The sequence below is a fragment of the Leopardus geoffroyi genome, chromosome B3, assembly GCF_018350155.1.
Source record: "Leopardus geoffroyi isolate Oge1 chromosome B3, O.geoffroyi_Oge1_pat1.0, whole genome shotgun sequence".
NCBI classification, from domain to species: Eukaryota; Metazoa; Chordata; class Mammalia; order Carnivora; family Felidae; genus Leopardus; species Leopardus geoffroyi.
This window is the reverse complement of record NC_059337.1, coordinates 62,040,959-62,060,125: the sequence shown is the minus strand read 5'-3', so window position 1 is coordinate 62,060,125 and position 19,167 is coordinate 62,040,959. Positions and strand designations below refer to the sequence as shown.

At 38.8% G+C, this 19,167-nt stretch overlaps 1 protein-coding gene across 1 annotated transcript in view; it reads right to left on the bottom strand.

Moving 5' to 3' along the window:
• The window catches only part of EXD1 (exonuclease 3'-5' domain containing 1), a 37,955-nt gene that overhangs the window by 15,800 nt on the left and 2,988 nt on the right, over window positions 1-19,167 (bottom strand). The window contains exons 3-7 of the mRNA XM_045449985.1: window positions 11,592-11,660; window positions 7,677-7,734; window positions 7,307-7,434; window positions 3,833-3,891; window positions 173-259 (exon numbers count right to left, since the gene is read on the bottom strand). Coding sequence (XP_045305941.1) covers window positions 173-259; window positions 3,833-3,891; window positions 7,307-7,434; window positions 7,677-7,734; window positions 11,592-11,660 — 401 coding nt within the window. The remainder of the gene's footprint in view (window positions 1-172; window positions 260-3,832; window positions 3,892-7,306; window positions 7,435-7,676; window positions 7,735-11,591; window positions 11,661-19,167) is intronic.

The following is a 19,167-nucleotide window of genomic DNA, read 5'->3' as shown; positions in this document are numbered from 1 at the left end:
CCACCCAGGTGCCCATCTTTCCTTTTGAAAAGAGAAAGTACTAGAAGAGTAAAAGACATTCCAAACAAGTTATAGGACAGTGACACTGAGGTGACATTAAGAAGACAATTAAAATTAATTTGCCAGTAAATCCACAATTATTTCAAAATAAAAAGTTTAAAGTATCTTTTACCTGAAGCCAACACAGCTTCCCATGACGACACACATTAGCACCTTCTGTTGCCACACTCAGGACACTCTGCTTCTTGATGTGAAGCATCTGGTGAGAAAAAGGAAGAAAATCTCTAGGGAATAAATGTTCCAAGTATGACATCATGAATGGCACAAGTAAAATGGCTAGCAATTAACAAAGTGGGATAATGTTTTCTAAACTTACAAAATTTGACTTACCCAAAACACAAGTCTGCTTCTCTCTCTCTCTCTCTCTCTCACACACACAACACTGAACATTTCTAATCCTCTTTTTATTTTTTGCAAAATTGTTACACAACTGGAAAATAAATCATATTCTAGATGCTAAGAGTTGAAAACTCAGATACCTTTTGTTATCACTGATACTATAGCAAAAGATTTCTGTCTTTTTTAAAATGTTTATTTATTTATTTTGAGAGAGAAAGAGAGAGTGTGTGAGTGAACAGGGGGAGGCACAGAGAGAGACAGAGGGAGAGAGAGAATCCTGAGCAGGCTCTGGGCTGACAGCACAGAGCCCGATGTGGGACTCAATCTCCTGAACCATGAGATTGTGACCTGAGCTGAAATTAAGAGTTGGATACTTAACGACTCAGCCACCCAGGAACCCCCAAAAGAGTTCTATCCTTATGACCAGATTCCTCATGCAAAGAACACTGCCCTGACACAGGCAATTTACTGTACCAGAAGGGAACTCACATAGTGGTTGAGTCTCACAGTATATACTGTTCAGAATGAGAGAAACAAGAACTCAATAGGTCCCTTAAAGTCTTAGATTCATTAAGTGACTCAAAACTGATGTCATGGTATTCCAAGAACACATGCTGGTCCTTCAATTATCTATAATCTTATCCTATTTCAAAACATTATACACTTCTAAAATCCCTAATCCATAACCTATGAAAACATCTATATGATACAAGATTCTCCCCATTTTACAGGCAGGCAAATTACTCAAGAATAGAAGGACATGGTAACTTTCACTAGCATGATATCTTCCTCTAGAGAGCATAGTGTTCTGCATTGAGTATCTTCCATCAATGATTAAAAAAAGGGACTGAATTTTAGTTCCATCCTCAGGCAATAGCAAGAAGGCGGCAGAACTTTGAAAACAAAACCTGAATTTCCCTATTGACAAGAATTTCCAACAACCTCTTCAAATTTCCAGGTTCTTACCTCATTTTTTGTTATTATCATTTGACCCTTCAAAGAATATGTTGATATATAAAGAATTCTTATAACTCAATTTAAAAATGGGCAAAGGAGGGGCACTTGTTTGGCTCAATTGGTAAAGCATGTGATTCTTTGATCTCAGGATCATGAGTTTAAGCCCCAAGTTGGGTGTGAAGCCTATGTAAAAAAAAATGGGCAAGGGAATAGACATTTCTCCAAAGAAGATATATAAATATGCAGTAAGCACATGAAAAATGTTCAACATTATTAGCCATCATGGAAATGTAAGTCAAAACCACAATGAGATACCACTTCACACCACTAAGATGGTTACAATCAAAATGACAGATAACAAGTTTTGGTAAGAATGTGGAGAAATTGGAATCCCCATATCCTGCTGGTGGCAATGTGAAATGGTATAGCACCTTTAGAAAACAATGGTCGACTCTCAAAAAGTTAAACACAGAGTTACTAGATGATCCAGCAATTGCACTTGTAAGTATCTATCCCAGAGAAATGAAAACATATGTGCAAACAGAAACTTGTACATGAATGTTCATAGCAGCATTATTCATAATAGCCAAAAAGTGGGAAGAACTCAAACGGTGAAAGGATAGATAAAATATGGTATATCCATATAAAGGAGTATTATTTGGCAATGGAAATAAGTGAAACACTGATACATGCTATAAAATACATCAACCATGAAAATATGCTAAGCCAAAGAAGCCAGTCACGAATGACTACATATTGTACGACTCCATTTATAAAAAATGTCCTAAACAGGCAAATCCATAGAGGCAGAAAAGTTGCCGAGGGCGGGGGACTGGGGAGGAATGGAGGTGACATCTACCAAGTGTAGGGTTTCTTTTGGGGGTATTAAAAATGTCTACGGGTGCCTGGCCTGGTTCAGTTGGTAAAGTGACTCTCGATCTCAGGTTGTGAGTTTGAGCCCCACGTTGGGTGTAGAGATTACTTTAAAAACAAAAACAAAAAAACTTCAAAAAAAGGAAAATGTTTTCAAATTCTTTGTGACATATTTACAACTCTGTAGATATGCTAAAATCCAGTGAACTATACATTTTAAATTGGTGAATTTTAGGGCATGTGAACTACATCTCATTTAAGTGGTTAAAGAAAAAAGAATCCATGGAAAGCTAATGCTCTCCCATTAAAAAAAATGTACCCATGCACAAGTATAAGCTTGCATCTAAACAGAAAGCTTAATGACTCCCCTGAAGTCCATCTGTGAACTGTACGCTAGGCTGAATACTGTCATGTCTGAATATATGATTATAGATGCCTAAAAAGAGAATCTAGAATGAATTTTTTTTAATAGGAGTAAAAAAAATATCTGACTCACCTCTAAAACTGCCAATGGCTTTTTATCCTACTCAAGTCAAACTCAGAATCCTTATAATGGTCCAAAATGCCCTGCCCAATCTTCTACCTGACCCTTTCCATTTCCTATCTCTCTTCTTCACTGTGGTCTTGCCTCCCTGCTGTTTGTTCCTCCAGAGTTCATCCTCAGAGTCTTTGCACTTGATAATTATGCTTTTTCCAAGTTCTTTACCTAAATATCCAATAGCTAGTTCCCTTCTTTGGGGTCTCTGTTCCAATGTCCTCTCTTCACAGAGGTTTTCTCTGTCCACCCTATATAAAATAGGAACTCCTTGTACTCTACTCCTCAAACCACACTTTATTTTTCTTCATAGCACTTTCACCGGGTAATATGCAATTGTTTATTTTCTTGCATTAAAATGTAAACTCCCTGATGGGTGGAACTTTGTCTTTATTATCTTTTTAAAAAAATTTTTTTAACGTTTATTTATTTTTGAGACAGAGAGACAGCATGAACAGGGGAGGGTCAGAGAGAGAGGGAGACAATGGAAATAAGTGAAATAAGTGGAACAGAATCTGAAACAGGCTCCAGGCTCTGAGTGGTCAGCACAGAGCCCGACGCAGGGCTCGAACTCACGGACCGCGAGATCGTGACCTGAGCCGAAGTCGGAGGCTTAACCAACTGAGCCACCCAGGCGCCCCTGTCTTTATTATTATTTACCCCAGACCTCAGAACGAGGCCTGGCATATAGCAGGCACTCATATATTTTGTTGAATTGTTATTTTTTTTTAATTTTTTAAAATGTTCTTATTTATTTTTGAGACAGAGAGAGACAGAACATGGGCGGGGGAGGGTCAGAGAGAGAGGGAGACACAGAATCTGAAGCAGGCTCCAGGCTCTGAGCTGTCAGCACAGAGCCCGACACAGGGCTCAAACTCACAGACTGTGAGATCATGGTGAGATCATGACCTGAGCTGAAGTCGGACGCCCAACCCACTGAGCCACCCAGGCGCCCCTATTTTGTTGAATTATTAGGGAAAATATCAATGATCCTTTAATAAGAGACAAATTTATCAGACATAAACATGATACTTACATGCAGACAATAGTAGGAAGGTCAATACTTACTGCAGCACCAAACTTCTGCTGGAACTGATCAATGACTGTGTATGTCACCTCCTCTTCTTCTGCAGGAGAATGATGGTAATAGGTATGTTTGTCTTCTCTGGCAATAGAATTGCCCTCCCACTAATTTTAGCCATAATCATAAATTCCTCCTCTATTGCAACTCAAAGGTCTGATGTTATTTCATTATCACCTGCATCAGCCCATTACACAGTGAACACTCTAGCATCCTGTTTCTCAAATGAGAATAAACAAAAGCCCCACCAATGATAATCTGATGAATTAGATTATTTAATCATCTCCCGTGAAAATCCAGTAATGTTTCCCTCCTCATAGATTTATGTCTTCAATATTTTAAGACATGCCCTTTTCGAAAATCATTATTTTTAATCTTTATTTATTTTTGAGAGAGAGACAGAGTGGGAGTGGAGGAGGAACAAAGAGAAAGGGAGACACAGAATCCGAAGCAGGCTCCAGGCTCTGAGCTGTCAGCACAAAGCCCAACACAGGGCTCAAACTCACGAACTGCGAGATCCTGACCTGAGCCGAAGTCATACACTCACCTAGACATGTCCTTTTTAAAAGGATGTTCATAATAATAAAAAAAAAATAACAGTTTAGGGGTGCCTGGGTGGCTCAGTCGGTTAAGCGACCAACTTTTGATTTTGGCTCAGGTCATAAATTCACAGTTTGTGAGTTCAAGCCCTTTGTTGGGCTCTGTGCTGAGAACGTGGAGCCTGTTTGGGATTCTCTCTCTCTCTGCCCCTCCCCTGCTTGTGCAGGCTCTCTCTCTCAAAATAAATGAATAAACTTAAAGAAAAATAATGCTTTAAAACAAGTCAGTCCTGGAGATGGGCCATAGCCCATACTTTTGGATTTCTCTGGGTCCTTACTTACGTTTTTAAATCATGCAATTTAAATACTTAGAGGTATAACATAACATACAGTTTCTCTTCATCTCCAACCTCTAAAACTTTGGAGTGGCATAGGACAGTCCACACACCACTTTTTCTCTATCCATACTCACTCTTCTGGTGATCTCATCTAGTCTCAAGGCTTTTAATATCATCTATGGGCTAACTCTTGCATTTGTATCTCCGTGTCAGACCTTTCTCCTCATCTCTACGCTTACATTCAGACTTCAGTGGACCAAAACTCTTAATCATCTCCCCAAACCTGTTCCACCCAGCATGGTTCTCATCTCAGTTAAATCACTCTCCATACTTCAGGCTACTCAGACCAAAATCCCTGAACTCACCCTTGATTCCCTTCTTTCTCTCACATCCCCATCTAACATGCCAGTACACTGTATTGGCTATGCCTCAACATACATCCAGAATTCCACCACTGTTTAAGATACTGCTACCACTAGGGTCCAAGCTACCATATCAACTCGTCTTAAAATTATTTCAATAGCCTAACAGGTATTCATGCTTTTACTTTTGTCCTTCTCTCAGGATCTATATAGCATCCAGAATAACTTTGTTAAAACAGAAGTCTGATCATGTTATTCTTCTGCTCAATACTATCCAGTGGGAAGTAGAAATTTTTTTAAATGTCATTTATAATAATATAAAATGTGAAATACTTAGGGATAAATACAGCAAAAGATGTGTAGAACTTATAACTGAGAACTACAAAACACTGCTGAGAAATTAAAGATCTCAGGGATGGATACACGGGGTTAAGAGACTGGAATACTCAATTTTGTTAAGATGCCAATATTCCCCAAACTGATCTACTAATTTCATTGCAATCCCAGTAAAAATTTCAAAGGTTTTTTGGCAACCTGATTCTAAAATTCATGGGGAAGGGGAGCCTGGATGGCTCAGTTGGTTAGGCAACAGACTTCGGCTCAGGTCATGATCTCATAGTTTGTGAGTTAAAGCCCCGCATCTGGCTCTGTGCTGACAGCTCAGAGCCTGGAGCCTACTTCAGATTCTGTGTCTTCCCCTCTCTTTACCCCTCCCCTGCTCACACTCTGTGTCTCTCTGTCTCTCAATAATAAACATTAAAAAAAATTAAAATTCATGGGGAAATGCAAAGAACATAGTATATCCAAAACAACTTTGAAGAACAAAGTTGGAGAACTAACACTACCTGATTTTAAGAGCTATCATCAATCAATAGTAAACAAAACAGTTTTTAAAAAAGCAATAAACAAAATAGTCTTATATTGGTATAAATACAGAAAAATAGATCAATCTAACAGAATATAGCACCCAGAAATAAACCTACATATATATATATAAAACTAATTTTTGACAAAGGTGCAAAGGTAATTTTAGAAAATAACAGTCTTTTCAAAAAAGGGTACTGGAACAATTGGCTATTTTCATCCAACAACAAAACAAAACAACAAATGCTGATCCATACTTCACATCGTGTACAAAAATTAAGTAAAAATGGATCCTAGACCTGAATGTAGGCTGAAATCATGAAGCTTCTAGAAGAAAACATAGGAGAAAACCTCTGTGACTGAGGAAAAAACTTCTTGATATCAAAAGTACAATCTATAAAAGAAAAAAATGTATAAATTGTACCTTATCAAAATTAAAAATGTCTGCTCTTTGAGACATACTTTAAGAGAATAAAAAGACAAATTACAGACTTGCAGAAATATTTGTAAGCACATATTTGAGGAAAGATTTATATCCAGAATATATAAAGAACTCCCAACACTGAATAATAATAAAACAATCCAATAAGAAAATGTGCAATAGATATGAACAGACATTTCACCAAAAATATTCAGGCGGAAAATAAGGACACGAAAAGATCCTTAACATTCTTAGTCATTAGAGAAATGATAAAACCAAAAATCTTCCAATGGCTTTTCTTCTCATTTCAGAGTAGAAGCCTGAGTCTCTTCAATGATCTACAATGACCTCCATGATAGGCCTACCCGACTTCATCTATCTTTCTCCTTGCTCCAGCTACACTGATCTTGCTATTCCTTCAAGATCCTGGCACGTTCCTATCTCAGGGCCTTAGTAGTTCTTCTTTTTTCTGCCTAAAAAACATTTCCCTCAGATACACACTGCTCAATCCTTCATCTCCTCAGGCCTTTGCTCAAATGTCACCATTTCAGTGAGGACTGTCCTAAACACCCTAAAATTGTAAAACCACTCTCTTCACACACTCTTTCCCTTTTTTCTATTTTTTTTTTTCTCCTTAGCATTTGGCACCAGCATACTATATTTTATACTGATTTATCTTATTTAGTGCCTGCTTCCTATAATGGAGCTCAACGAGGGCAGAGATACTACACTTCAGTATCCTCAATGTCTGGTATATAGTACACCCTAAAATATTAAATAAATAAATGAATCACAGTATTTTATCTTAATTCAGAGCCTAGAAGCAATGGCCCTGCTGAGCATTCCATACAGAACCTTGACTCACAGTTACGTCAACTCTGAAGAGTTCTAGACCACGATAGAGCTAGCCTAGACAATTCAGAGCCCCAGTACTTACCTGATGGGCTATACTTGAGGTGATTCAGCAGAGAGGTGGTTGGTGACTCAGGGACAGGAGAAGAAGGCTCACATATGTTTAGATCTTCACCTTTCATTTTATCCATCCTTGTTCTTTCTGTATTTAGACTATGCTTACAAAAAACAGCACTCAGGTGAACTTGTTCTTTGTTTGCTGATGCCTTACACAGATTTAGCCACACAGTGATTTAAAGGTGCCATCAAAAGATAGAAGAAACATCTATTTCTTCTCATTTCTATTACCTCAGGCCATTTGAGGAATTATTTAGATCATGAATTAGAGATAAGGCTTTCTACCCTAATGTGTACATTTGGGTAAGATAACAATTAAGAAAATTACTCCATCATACCTAACAGAAGATGCCTTTTCTCTCTCTGCACCTTGTTCCACTTCATCCAGCAGTTCCACTGTAAAATAACCAAATGGATTCCAACAGAGGGTCCAATCTGAAAGCAATTAACCACTCCCCTTCCACCCACAGTCTAATGAGGTATCACAAACAGTAATTGGAAATGAAACGTTAGTCCATAGAGGTCTTCATCAGGCAGCAATAAATAGAGCAGAAAAGCCTACCCAAAGTACTGAAGATACCTAATATCTCCCTGCCAACCTAGCTTCCTTGGTCATTTAGAAGGAATAGAACGTGCTCTACATTTTCTCTTTACCCTTTTGTTCCAGGGCACCTGTGTACTTCTGCAGATTGGTTCCAGAGATTTTCTTTCCTATTCATTCCCACCACTGATACATCTTTCCTCACACTATGTACTCTTTGGATGTTTTCTCTCAAATCATTCACAGATCTCACAGACTGCTGCCTTAATAAATAGTTCAGTGACAGTAAAAGCAGTAAAAGCTAGACTAGAAATCACCAAAAAAATATGAGAGAAACCTTTCACAGATTCTGAAACAACTTATTTTTAATCTAACAGTGCAGGCAATATTGTTATTATTGATTCTAAGATGTACATTTTAAACAGCTCTGAAATTGGATATTATTTATAATAAGTGCACATGACAGTTTAATTGGCAGCTTTTTCTTTCTTAGGACGTGAAAAGTAATAGTGCACGGGGGCACCTCGGTGGCTCAGTCGGTTAAGCGTCCGACTTGAGCTCAGGTCATGGTCTCGCAGTTGACGAGTTCAAGCCCTGCGTCCAAGCCCTGCGTCGGGCTCTGCGCTGACAGCTCAGAGCCTGGAGCCTGCTTCATATTCTGTGTCTCCCTCTCTCTGCCCCTCCCCCACTCATGCTGGGTCTCTGTCTCAAAAATAAAGATAAACATTAAAAAAAATTTTTTAATAGTGCACTTTATAATTAATGGCATTTTAGAGTCAATTAAGTATACATAGGTACTAGTCAGGGAAAATCCACTAAGGGGCCATACTATGTTCCAAATGTCTCCTTCCCCTGCACTCTCTAGATGTGTTGAGTCTTGGGCAGAGAAAGTGAAAGTCATTGAAAATATTGAGTAGTCAATTATTATTCTTCATTTTATTTTATTTTTTTTTTAATTTTTTTAATTTTTTTTTAACGTTTATTTATTTTTGAGACAGAGAGAGACAGAGCATGAACGGGGGAGGGTCAGAGAGAGGGACCGCGAGATCATGACCTGAGCCGAAGTCGGCCACTTAACCGACTGAGCCACCCAGGTGCCCCTCATTTTATTTTAATTTATTTTTTTAATTTAATGTTTACTTATTTTTGAGAGAAAGAGAGACAGAGCATGAGCAGCAGACAAGCAGACAGCGAGGGAGACACAGAATCTGAAGCCGGCTCCAGGCTCTGAACTATCAGCACAGAGCCCAATGTGGGGCTCGAACTTAAGAGCTGTGAGATCATGACCTGAGCCAAAGTTGGATGCTCAACCAACTGAGTCACCTAGGGGCCCATTTAAATTTATTTTTGTTTGTTTGAGGTTTTATTTAAATTCTAGTTAGTTATCACTTTAATAATTCTTATTCAAAGTGCTTTTCAGGGAAAGTGGAAAAAGTCTCAATCCGTGGCTGACAGAACCACAGGGAAAAGAAGGAGAAGACTGCCCTTTGAACTTAAAAATTATGAAAAAACGCCAAGTCTTGAGAAAGGATTTAGGAAGAGATGAAATCCACATGTACAGTTCACAAAGCTGGTCAGTGGTTAGCCCTCTCTTGAGTTAGGGAGATAGTAGTAGTGATCCCTTTGCCTCTCTTTGCAAACTCATCCACAGCCTAGCTTTGTTGCAGTCCAGAGCTTTGATCCAGGGCAAAGGCTAATAGAACACAATTAGGAATCCCACTACATAGGGGCACCTGGGTGGCTTACTGGTTAAGCATTTGACTCTTGGTTTTGGCTCAGGTAGTAATCTCACAGACTGAGCCCCGTGTCGGGGTCTGTACTGTAAGTGCGGAGCCTGCTTGGGATTCTTTCTCTCCCCCTCTCTCTCAAAATAAAAAAATGAACTTTAAAAAAGGAATGTAGGGGCGCCTGGGTGGCTCGGTCGGTTGGGTGTCCGACTTCAGCTCAGGTCATGATCTCGCGGTTTGTGAGTTCGAGCCCCGCATTGAGCTCTGTGTTGACAGCTCAGAGCCTGGAACCTGCTTCGGATTCTGTGTCTCCCTCTCTCTCTGCCCCTCCCCTGCTCATGCTCTGTCTCTCTCTTCTGTCAAAAATAAATAAACATTAAAAAAAAAAAAAAAAAAGGAATCTAGTTTCAAAAAAAAAAAAAAAAAAAAAAAAAGAATCCCACTATGGGGCACCTGGCTGGCTCAGTTGTTAACATGTGACTCTTGATCTCAGGAAGTGAGTCTGAACCCCATGTTGGGTGTAGAGATTACTTAAAATCTTTTATTTTTTTTTAAAGAAAGAATCCCACTACTACTACCACCATCACAGCCATTACAAAAAGGTGTTCAAGGGACAGAGAGTGTTTATAGTAGCATACTCAGTGAGAAAGGACAGATAGCTGGCTGCCTTGAAGTAGGGCTAGATTGGCAGTCATTAATTTGGTGAGACTTTCATCTCTCTGAATTCTACTCTCACAAAACAAAGTAATCTTTCAAACAGCAGTAATCTGTCATCTACAGGAGTCCTTCCCTTTCCTCATATCTGCCCCACTGGTAAGAAATGAACAGCTCCACGAGGTCCCTGATCTCCCATTCTCCCCACATTGATCTTTACTCTTCCTTGGAAGGCTTTCTGCTTTAGACTTCTTGAAAGGAGGAACAGTTCTTGCTCCCCTTTTCTCTTATCCTATTTGGCTTTTTGGAAGCACACTGACCAAAAGAGCTTCCATATCTACTCTTTTTTTGGCAAACAAGTGGACCTACTCTTGCTAAATGGCTTTTGCTGGCAGAAATGAAGAAGAGAGCTGCAAAATAAACAAAAACCCCAAAAAACAGAAAAACAAAACAAAAGCAAAATAAAAAACAGAGCTTCTTCTTGCAATTCCAAAATCCAAAAATCTCTGAAAACCAAAAATTGTATCTCTTTTTGGCAGCAAAACCTGAACTGACATACTATTTATATTCCTATTTTATTCCACTTAGGAGGATTATCTGCAGTTTCCCGGTTTTATTACAGAGTTGTTCCCAGACCCACTTCCAATGTTAATGTAATATTAAACAGTATCTAGTTGGTGTTAGGGTTTCCAAAAATGCCGAATTGTGAATTCTGAAACATTTGGTCCTCAGGTTTCAGATAAGGGACTGCAAATGTACTGTGAATCTGTACTGTTAAATTTAATTGCTGAGCAAGATTCTTTTCTGTTCAGATTCCTAACTGTCTACTGGCTGAGTCTCTAGTAACAAGCAGTAGTGGTCCTCACATTGTAAAATTAAGATGATTAAAATTCTCTAGAACTGTTCTGCTCATGGTACCCTCTGAGAAAGTAAGATGAAGGTCAATTCTCAAATACCAACTTTAAGGGTTCATAAACGCAGGGGCACCTGGGTGGCTCAGTCATTTAAGCATCCGACTTCGGCTCAGGCCATGATCTCATGGTTTGTGAATTTGAGCCCCACATCAGGCTCTGTGCTGACAGCTCAGAGCCTGGAGCCTGCTTCGGATTCTGTGTCTCCCTCTCTCTCTCTGCCCCTCCCCCATTCACACTCTGTCTCTCTCTCTCTCTCTCTCAAAAATAAACATTAAAATTTTTTTTTAAATTCATAAATGTAATATTAAAGGCAATACAACATCTCATATGTTTTCAAATGTTGGAATGAGGTGGAGCCGTGAGTTTACTGCTACTGCAAATCCCAATCCCTGCAGTCAGGGAACATGCATCTCTCACCATTCACAATCTCGTGCCCAAAAAACATCTTCACTCCTGGAGCACTTCGACCAGTCTCCACATTCTTCACTGTTACAGAAAATGATTCATTTAGTTATTAAAAAAGATAATATTTTCCTAAAATTTTAAGAAAATAATGCCCCCCAAAAGTGCCATATCTGAGTTTTATAAAAATCTTCAAATTATTTTCCCCCAAGAAATGAAGAGTCAATAATAAATTACAAAGCTATAGCCTTGTAACAAGTGGTATAAAGAACAGATTGGGGGTGCCTGGGTGGCTCAGTTGCTTAAGCAACAAACTCTTGGCTTTCGCTCAGGTCCTAATCTCATGGTTCGTGAGTTTGAGCCCTGCATTGGCCTCCACACCTGGCAGCACGAGGCCTGCTTGAGATTTTCTCTCTTCTCTCTCTGTCCTTCCTCTACTCACACTCTCTGAAAATAAATAAATAAACTTAAAAAAAAAAAAAAAAAAAAGAACAGAGGGAACAATGGTCCAAGAGGAACTTAAAGGGCAGCGGTAGCAGAGTGAATTTAAACTTCTCCCAAGAATTATTCTAAGGCTCTTGAGGCTAAGGACTATCTATTTGTTATATTACTATTGTTTTTTTTTCCCCCACCTAATTCTGGATAAAATTTTAAGGCAGTTGAGTACTTCTAGAGTCCACACCCTGTTTCCTGTCATGCTACATGCTCACAAGTACTGGTAAGGACAATAATCCATCTCCTGGCTCAAATACAGACTCTTACGTGAGTAGATAGGTGAGTTAGGGAGAAGTTTAGATGTCATGTCTAAAATGATGTCGCTTTTCTAATTTTTTTTAATGTTTATTTTTGAGAAAGAGAGGGAAAGACAGAGCATAAGATGGGGAGGGGCAGAGAGAGAGGGAGACACAGCATCTGAAGATGGCTACAGGCTCTGAGTTGTCAATGTGGGGCTCAAACCCACATGAGATCATGACCTGAGCCAAAGATGGAAGCTTAACTGACTGAACCACCCAGGCATCCCTGGTGTCACTTTTCTAGACGGAAGTGCTCCCAGCAGTTGTATATTTCCATGCTGCTCAGCAATCCAAAATAATCGAGTTTCACCCTCACTATTGCACTGAATATATTCTTACTGAGGTCAAAAATCACCAACTGCCTATTTTTCAAATCTAAAAAAAAAATGTTTATAGTCTTATCACCCTTGTCTCCCATGTATCCTTTGACAATACTGTTCTCTCCTTTCTTCTTTGCCTTATAGGACACACTTCAAGTTTAGTTCTTTTCCTACTAATTTCCTAGAGCTATCATACTGAGCATACCGAACTAGGCACCATGCTAATTATTTGCCCACATTTGACTCTCCAGTAACATAGCGAGAGAGGCATTTCATTCTCTCTGTTATGGAAGAATGTGAGACTCAGAAAAGTTAAATAACTTGTTTAAGGTCACACTACTAAGAAAAGACAGGGTCAGGATTCAAACCTTGGCCTCAGTTATTTTAATACACAACTCCTAACCAATGTTACGCTGTCTCCCTCATTTGCTCCTCCCAATCTCTTTACCCGCCTCTACCACCTCTGACATCCTGACACCATTTTTTTTTTAAGTAATCTCTATACGTAATGTGGGACTCAAACTCATGACCCCGAGATCAAGAGTCATTTGGCTCTTCCAAATGAGCTAGCCAGGCACCCCCAACACTCACTATTTCTACAACATGGATTATTTCTCTCAGTTCCACTCACATTTCCTAGGAGACTGACTGTAACATTCTCAAACTGAAATCATTACCTCCTCCCAGTATAACCAACAAACTTTCTCTTCCCATTTCTATCAATTAATAATAGTACTATACATGTAATCTTCTGAGTCAGTCATAAATGTAGGAGTCATTTTCCATTGCTCTCTAATTATCCAATTGATTACCAGGTTACTTATCCCATCTCTTATGTATTCCTAGAATCTGTCTCTCTCTTTTCCTTTCCTTGCTGAACCTTAGCTATGACCACTATCATTTTCCCTTTATTGGATCCCTTGGTTGTCAAACTAGTTCCCTGCCTATGCTCTCTGCCTATAGTTTCTCCCTACTTCAATCCTTCCTGCCGTCATAGTGAAAATACTCCTGCTTTGTTCAAATAGTATACAAAATTAGTAAACAAGTGTCAAGAAATACGTTCAACTTCTTTAGAAATATTTTACAAACAGGCCAAAATGAAATAGCACTTTTTACCTATAAAACTAGCAAGGATTTAGGAAAGATACACATCAGCAATTTTTTTAAAAATATCCAATGTTACTGAGTATCACTTGCACATAGCTAGTAGTGAAGTAGAAAGGCACAACCCTTTAGAAAAACTATTTGGAAATATGCGTCAAAAATATTTAAAATATCTATAACTTTTACCTACTAATTTCACTTGTAGGAACTATTCCTAAGAAAATAATTATAAATTATAACAAGTATTGGAGCACCAAGTATTGGCTTAGTCAGTTAAGTGTCCTACTCTTTTTTTTTTTTTTTTTTATAAACATTTTTTTTTTTTCAACGTTTATTCATTTTGGGGACAGAGAGAGACAGAGCATGAACGGGAGAGGGGCAGAGAGAGAGGGAGACACAGAATCGGAAACAGCCTCCAGGCTCTGAGCCATCAGCCCAGAGCCCGACGCGGGGCTCGAACTCACGGACCGCGAGATCGTGACCTGGCTGAAGTCGGACGCTTAACCGACTGCGCCACCCAGGCGCCCCAAGTGTCCTACTCTTGATCTTAGGGTTGTGAGTTCAATCCCCACATTGGGCACCGTGCTGGGCATGAAGTCTACTTAAAAAAAATGCGTATATATATATATATATATATATGTATACTTATATATATATACACATATATAATAACAATATTAAATTGTACTTCATAATGTGTTACAATATATATATAGTCTACAAATAAAAATTTTATTTTATAATTATAAAATACACTAAATATTTTTATTTTATTTTTTTACAAAATGTTTATTTATTTTTGAGAGAGAAATAGAGTGACAGAGAGAGAGTGTGTGTGTATACACAGGGCACAGAGACAGGGAGACAGAGAATATGAAGCAGGCTCCACACTGCCAGTGCAGAGTCTGGCACAGGACTTGAAATCACAAACCATGAGACCATGACCTGAGCCAAAATCAGACGCTTAACCAATTAAGGTACTCAGGTGTTCCTATAGTAAATATTTTTAAAACTATACTGTAAAATGTTTAGCTATTAAAATCCTCAACAAGATATTAGCCAACCAGATCCAACAATACATTAAAAAAATTATTCACCAAGACCAAGTGAGATTTATACCTGGGATGCAGGGCTGGTTCAATATCTGCAAAACAATCAATATGATTCATCATATCAATAAAAGAAAGGACAAGAACCATATGATCCTCTCAACAGATGCAGAGAAAGCATTTGAGAAAATACAGCATTGTTTCTTGATAAAAACCCTCAAAAAAGTAGGGATAGAAGGATCATACCTTGAGATCATAAAAGGCGTATATGAAAGACCCAACGCTAATATCATCCTCCATGGGGAAAAACTGGGAGCTTTCCCTCTAAGGTCAGGAACAAGACAGGGATGTCCACTCTCGTCACAGTTATTCAACACAGTATTAGAAGTCTTAGCCTCAGCCATCCGATAACACAAAGAAATAAAAGGCATCCAAATCATCCAGGAGGAGGTCAAACTTCCACTCTTTGCAGATGACATGATACGCTACATGGAAAACCCAAAAGATTCCACACAAAAACTGCTAGAACTGATTCATGAGTTCAGCAAAGTTGCAGGATATAAAATCAATGCACAGAAATCACTTGCATTCCTATACACCAACAATGAAGCAACAGAAAGAGAAATCAAGGAATCAATCTCACTTACGACTGCACCAAAAACCATAAAATACCTAGAAATAAATCTAACCAAAGAGGTGAAAAATCTATACACTGAAAACTACAGAAAGCCTATAAAAGAAATTGAGGAAGACATAAAAAAATGGAAAAATATTCCATGCTCCTGGATAGGAAGAACAAATACTGTTAAAATGTCAATACTATCCAAAGCAATCTACATATTCAATGCAATATTTATCAAAATAATACCAGCATTCTTCACAGAGCTAGAACAAATGATCCTAAAATTTGTATGGAACCAGAAAAGACCCCAAATAGCCAAAGCAATCTTGAAAAAGAAAACCAAAGCAGGAGGCATCACAATCCCGAACTTCAAGCTGTATTACAAAGCCATAATCATCAAAACAGTATGGTACTGGCACAAAAACAGACACTCACATCAATGGAACAGAATAGGAAACCCAGAAATGGAACCACAAACATATGGCCAACTCATCTTTGACCAAGCAGCAAAGAATATCCAATGGAATACAGTATCTTCAGCAAGTGGTGCTTGGAAAACTAGATAGCAAAATGCAGAAAAATGAACCTTGACCACTTTATACACCATACACAAAAATAAACTCAAAATGGATGAAAGACCTAAATGTAAGATGAAAGACCTTAATGTAAGATACATCAAAATCCTTGAGGAGAAAGCAGGCAAAAACCTCTTTGATCCTGGCCACAGCAACTTCTTACTCAACACATCTCCAGAGGAAAGGGAAACAAAAGCAAAAATGAATAACTGGGACCCCATCAAAATAAAAAGCTTCTGTACAGCAAAGGAAACAATCAGCAAAACTAGAAGGCAACCGAATGAATGGGAAAAGATATTTGCAAATGACATATCACATAAAGGGTTAGTATCCAAAATCAATAAAGAACTTATCAAACTCAACACCCAAAAAACAAATCATCCAGTGAAGAAATGGGCAAAAGACATGAATAGACACTTCTCCACAGAAGATACCCAGATGGCCAACTGACACATGAAAAAATGCTCAACATCACTCATCATCAGGGAAAAACAAATCAAAACCACAAGGAGATACCACCTCACACCTATCAGAATGGCTACATTAACAACTCAGGCAACAACACATGTTGGCGAGGATGTGGAGAAAGAGAATCTCTTTTGCACTGTTGGTGGGAATGCAAACTGGTGCAGCCACTCTGGAAAACAGTATGGAGGTTCCTCAAAAAATTAAAAATACAACTACCCTACAACCCGGCAATTGCAGTACTGGGTATTTATAAAACGGATACAGGTATGCTGTTTCAAAGGGACACATGCACTCCAACGTTTATAGCAGCGCTATCAACAATAGCCAAAGTATGGAAAGAGCCCAAATGTTCATCAATGGATGAATGGATAAAGAAGATGTGGTGTGGTGTGTGTGTGTGTGTGTGTGTGTGTGTGTGTGTACGTATTTTACACAGCAATTTAAAAAAATGAAGGTATTATGCTAAGCAAAATTAGACAAAGACAAGTATCATATGACTTTACTCATATGAGGACTGTAAGACACAGAACAGATGAACACAAGGGAAGGGAAGCAAAAATAATATAAAAACAGGGAGCGGGACAAAACATAAAAGATTTTTAAATATGAAGAACAAACAGAGGATTACTAGAGGGTCTGTGGCAGGGGGGATGGGCTAAATGAGTAAGGGGCATTAAGAAATCTACTCCTGAAATCACTGTTGCACTATATACTAACTTGGATGTAAATTAAAAGTAAATAAATAAAAATTAAAACAAAACAAAACAAAAGAAATAGACTCTAAATTACAGAGAACAAACTAATAGTTACTAGAGGGGAAGGGATGGAGGGGTGGGTTATTTAGTTGTTGGGGATTAAGTAGTGCACTTGTCATGATGGACACTGGGTTGTGTATATAGAATTGTTGAATCACTCTATTGTACACTTGAAACTAATATAATACTGTATTTTAACTAAACGGAATTCGAGGAATAAAAAAAAATGAAAAAAAACTTAAAAAAATAAAATAAAATGTTTGGCCATTAAATTGGAGTTTCAAATAACACCAGCAAAAGCTTGTTATTGTGTTAACTAAAAAAAGCATATAACATACCTAGCTTACTATGTCAACTATATAAAATCAGTATAATTAAAGACTATATAATTAAAGTCTATATTTTATCTAGACTGAACACTTTGTTGAACAATTATGTGGCATATCCTGATTGTTGTCCATTCAACGCCATTTATTCAGGCTAGCAAACTGCTTAGTCTCTCCACAAACAGGAGTGGTTTCTTGGACCTCCAGGGCATCTCTTTAAGGGGACTGACTCAGCTGGGAGGAACACTGCCCTACCTCTCTGTCCTCTTCCTCCTGTAACTTCTACCAGCCATCACATGATCTTGAGGTTTGAAGGCATGGGCTAAAGATGGCAGAGCAGAAAGATGAAAAATCTGGATCTCCCTCAACTCTGGGGAGAGTCACAGTAGCACTGGGATGCCTGTCTTCTTTTATATAAGAGAATAAACTCCTAGTTTGAGCCACTGGATTGAGTTTGTTTCTAGTAGCTGAGCATTGTTCCCAACTAACACAGGAGTAAACATTTCAGGCAACAAGCTTGAAAATTTAGATGCCTCCTACTTAAAAAAATCTTTCAAATTATGGTGCACCTCGCTGGCTCAGTCGGTAAAGCATGCCATTCTTGATCTCGGGGCTGGGAGTTAGGCCTCATATTGGGCCTAGAGCCTACTGAAAATTAAAAAAGAAAAAAGTCGGGGCGCCTGGGTGGCGCAGTCGGTTAAGCATCCAGCTTCAGCCAGGTCACGATCTCGCGGTCCGTGAGTTTAAGCCCCGCATCAGGTTCTGGGCTGATGGCTCAAAGCCTGGAGGCTGTTTCCGATTCTGTGTCTCCCTCTCTCTCTGCCCCTCCCCCGTTCATGCTCTGTCTCTCTCTGTCCCAAAAATAAATAAACGTTGAAAAAAAAAATTTAATAAAAAAAAAAGGAAAAAAGTCTTTCAAATTGTTCCTCATTGCTTTCAGAAGTGTCCAAATGCTATGATATGCTAAGGCCTTCTGATTAGTCCCATGTCTACTTCTCCACTCTTGAGTCTCACTACATCCTCATACTGAAATTTACTTAGGTTTCCTGAATGCACCAAGTTTTCATGTCTTTACATTTTTTGTACATGCTGCTACTTTCTGCATAAAACTATGGTTCTCTCAAAGTGTGGTTCCCCAACTAAGCATCAGCATCACCAAGAAACTTGTTAGAAATACAAATTGTTGGCCCCCACCTCAGACCTTAAGAATCAGAATCTCTGGGAGGGGGGCCCAGGAATCTGTGTTTTAACAAGTCTTCCAGGTGTTTCTGATCCACAGCTAAAGTTTGACAATGACTGGCTTGAAACACCTTCCACTCTTTTCCCACCTAGCTAAATCCTACTCACCTTTGGGACACCTTCCCTACTATCCTAACTCTACCACGCCCAGATCTAAATTAACTGAAACTTTGGGGCACCTGGGTGGCTCATTCAGTTGGGCATCTAACTCTTGATCTTAGCTCAGGTCATGATCTCATGGTTTGTGGGTACAAGCCCTGCACTGGGGTCTGTGCTAACAGTGCAAACCTGCTTAGGTTCTCTCTCCCTCTCTCTCTGCCCCTTCCACACACACAAGCT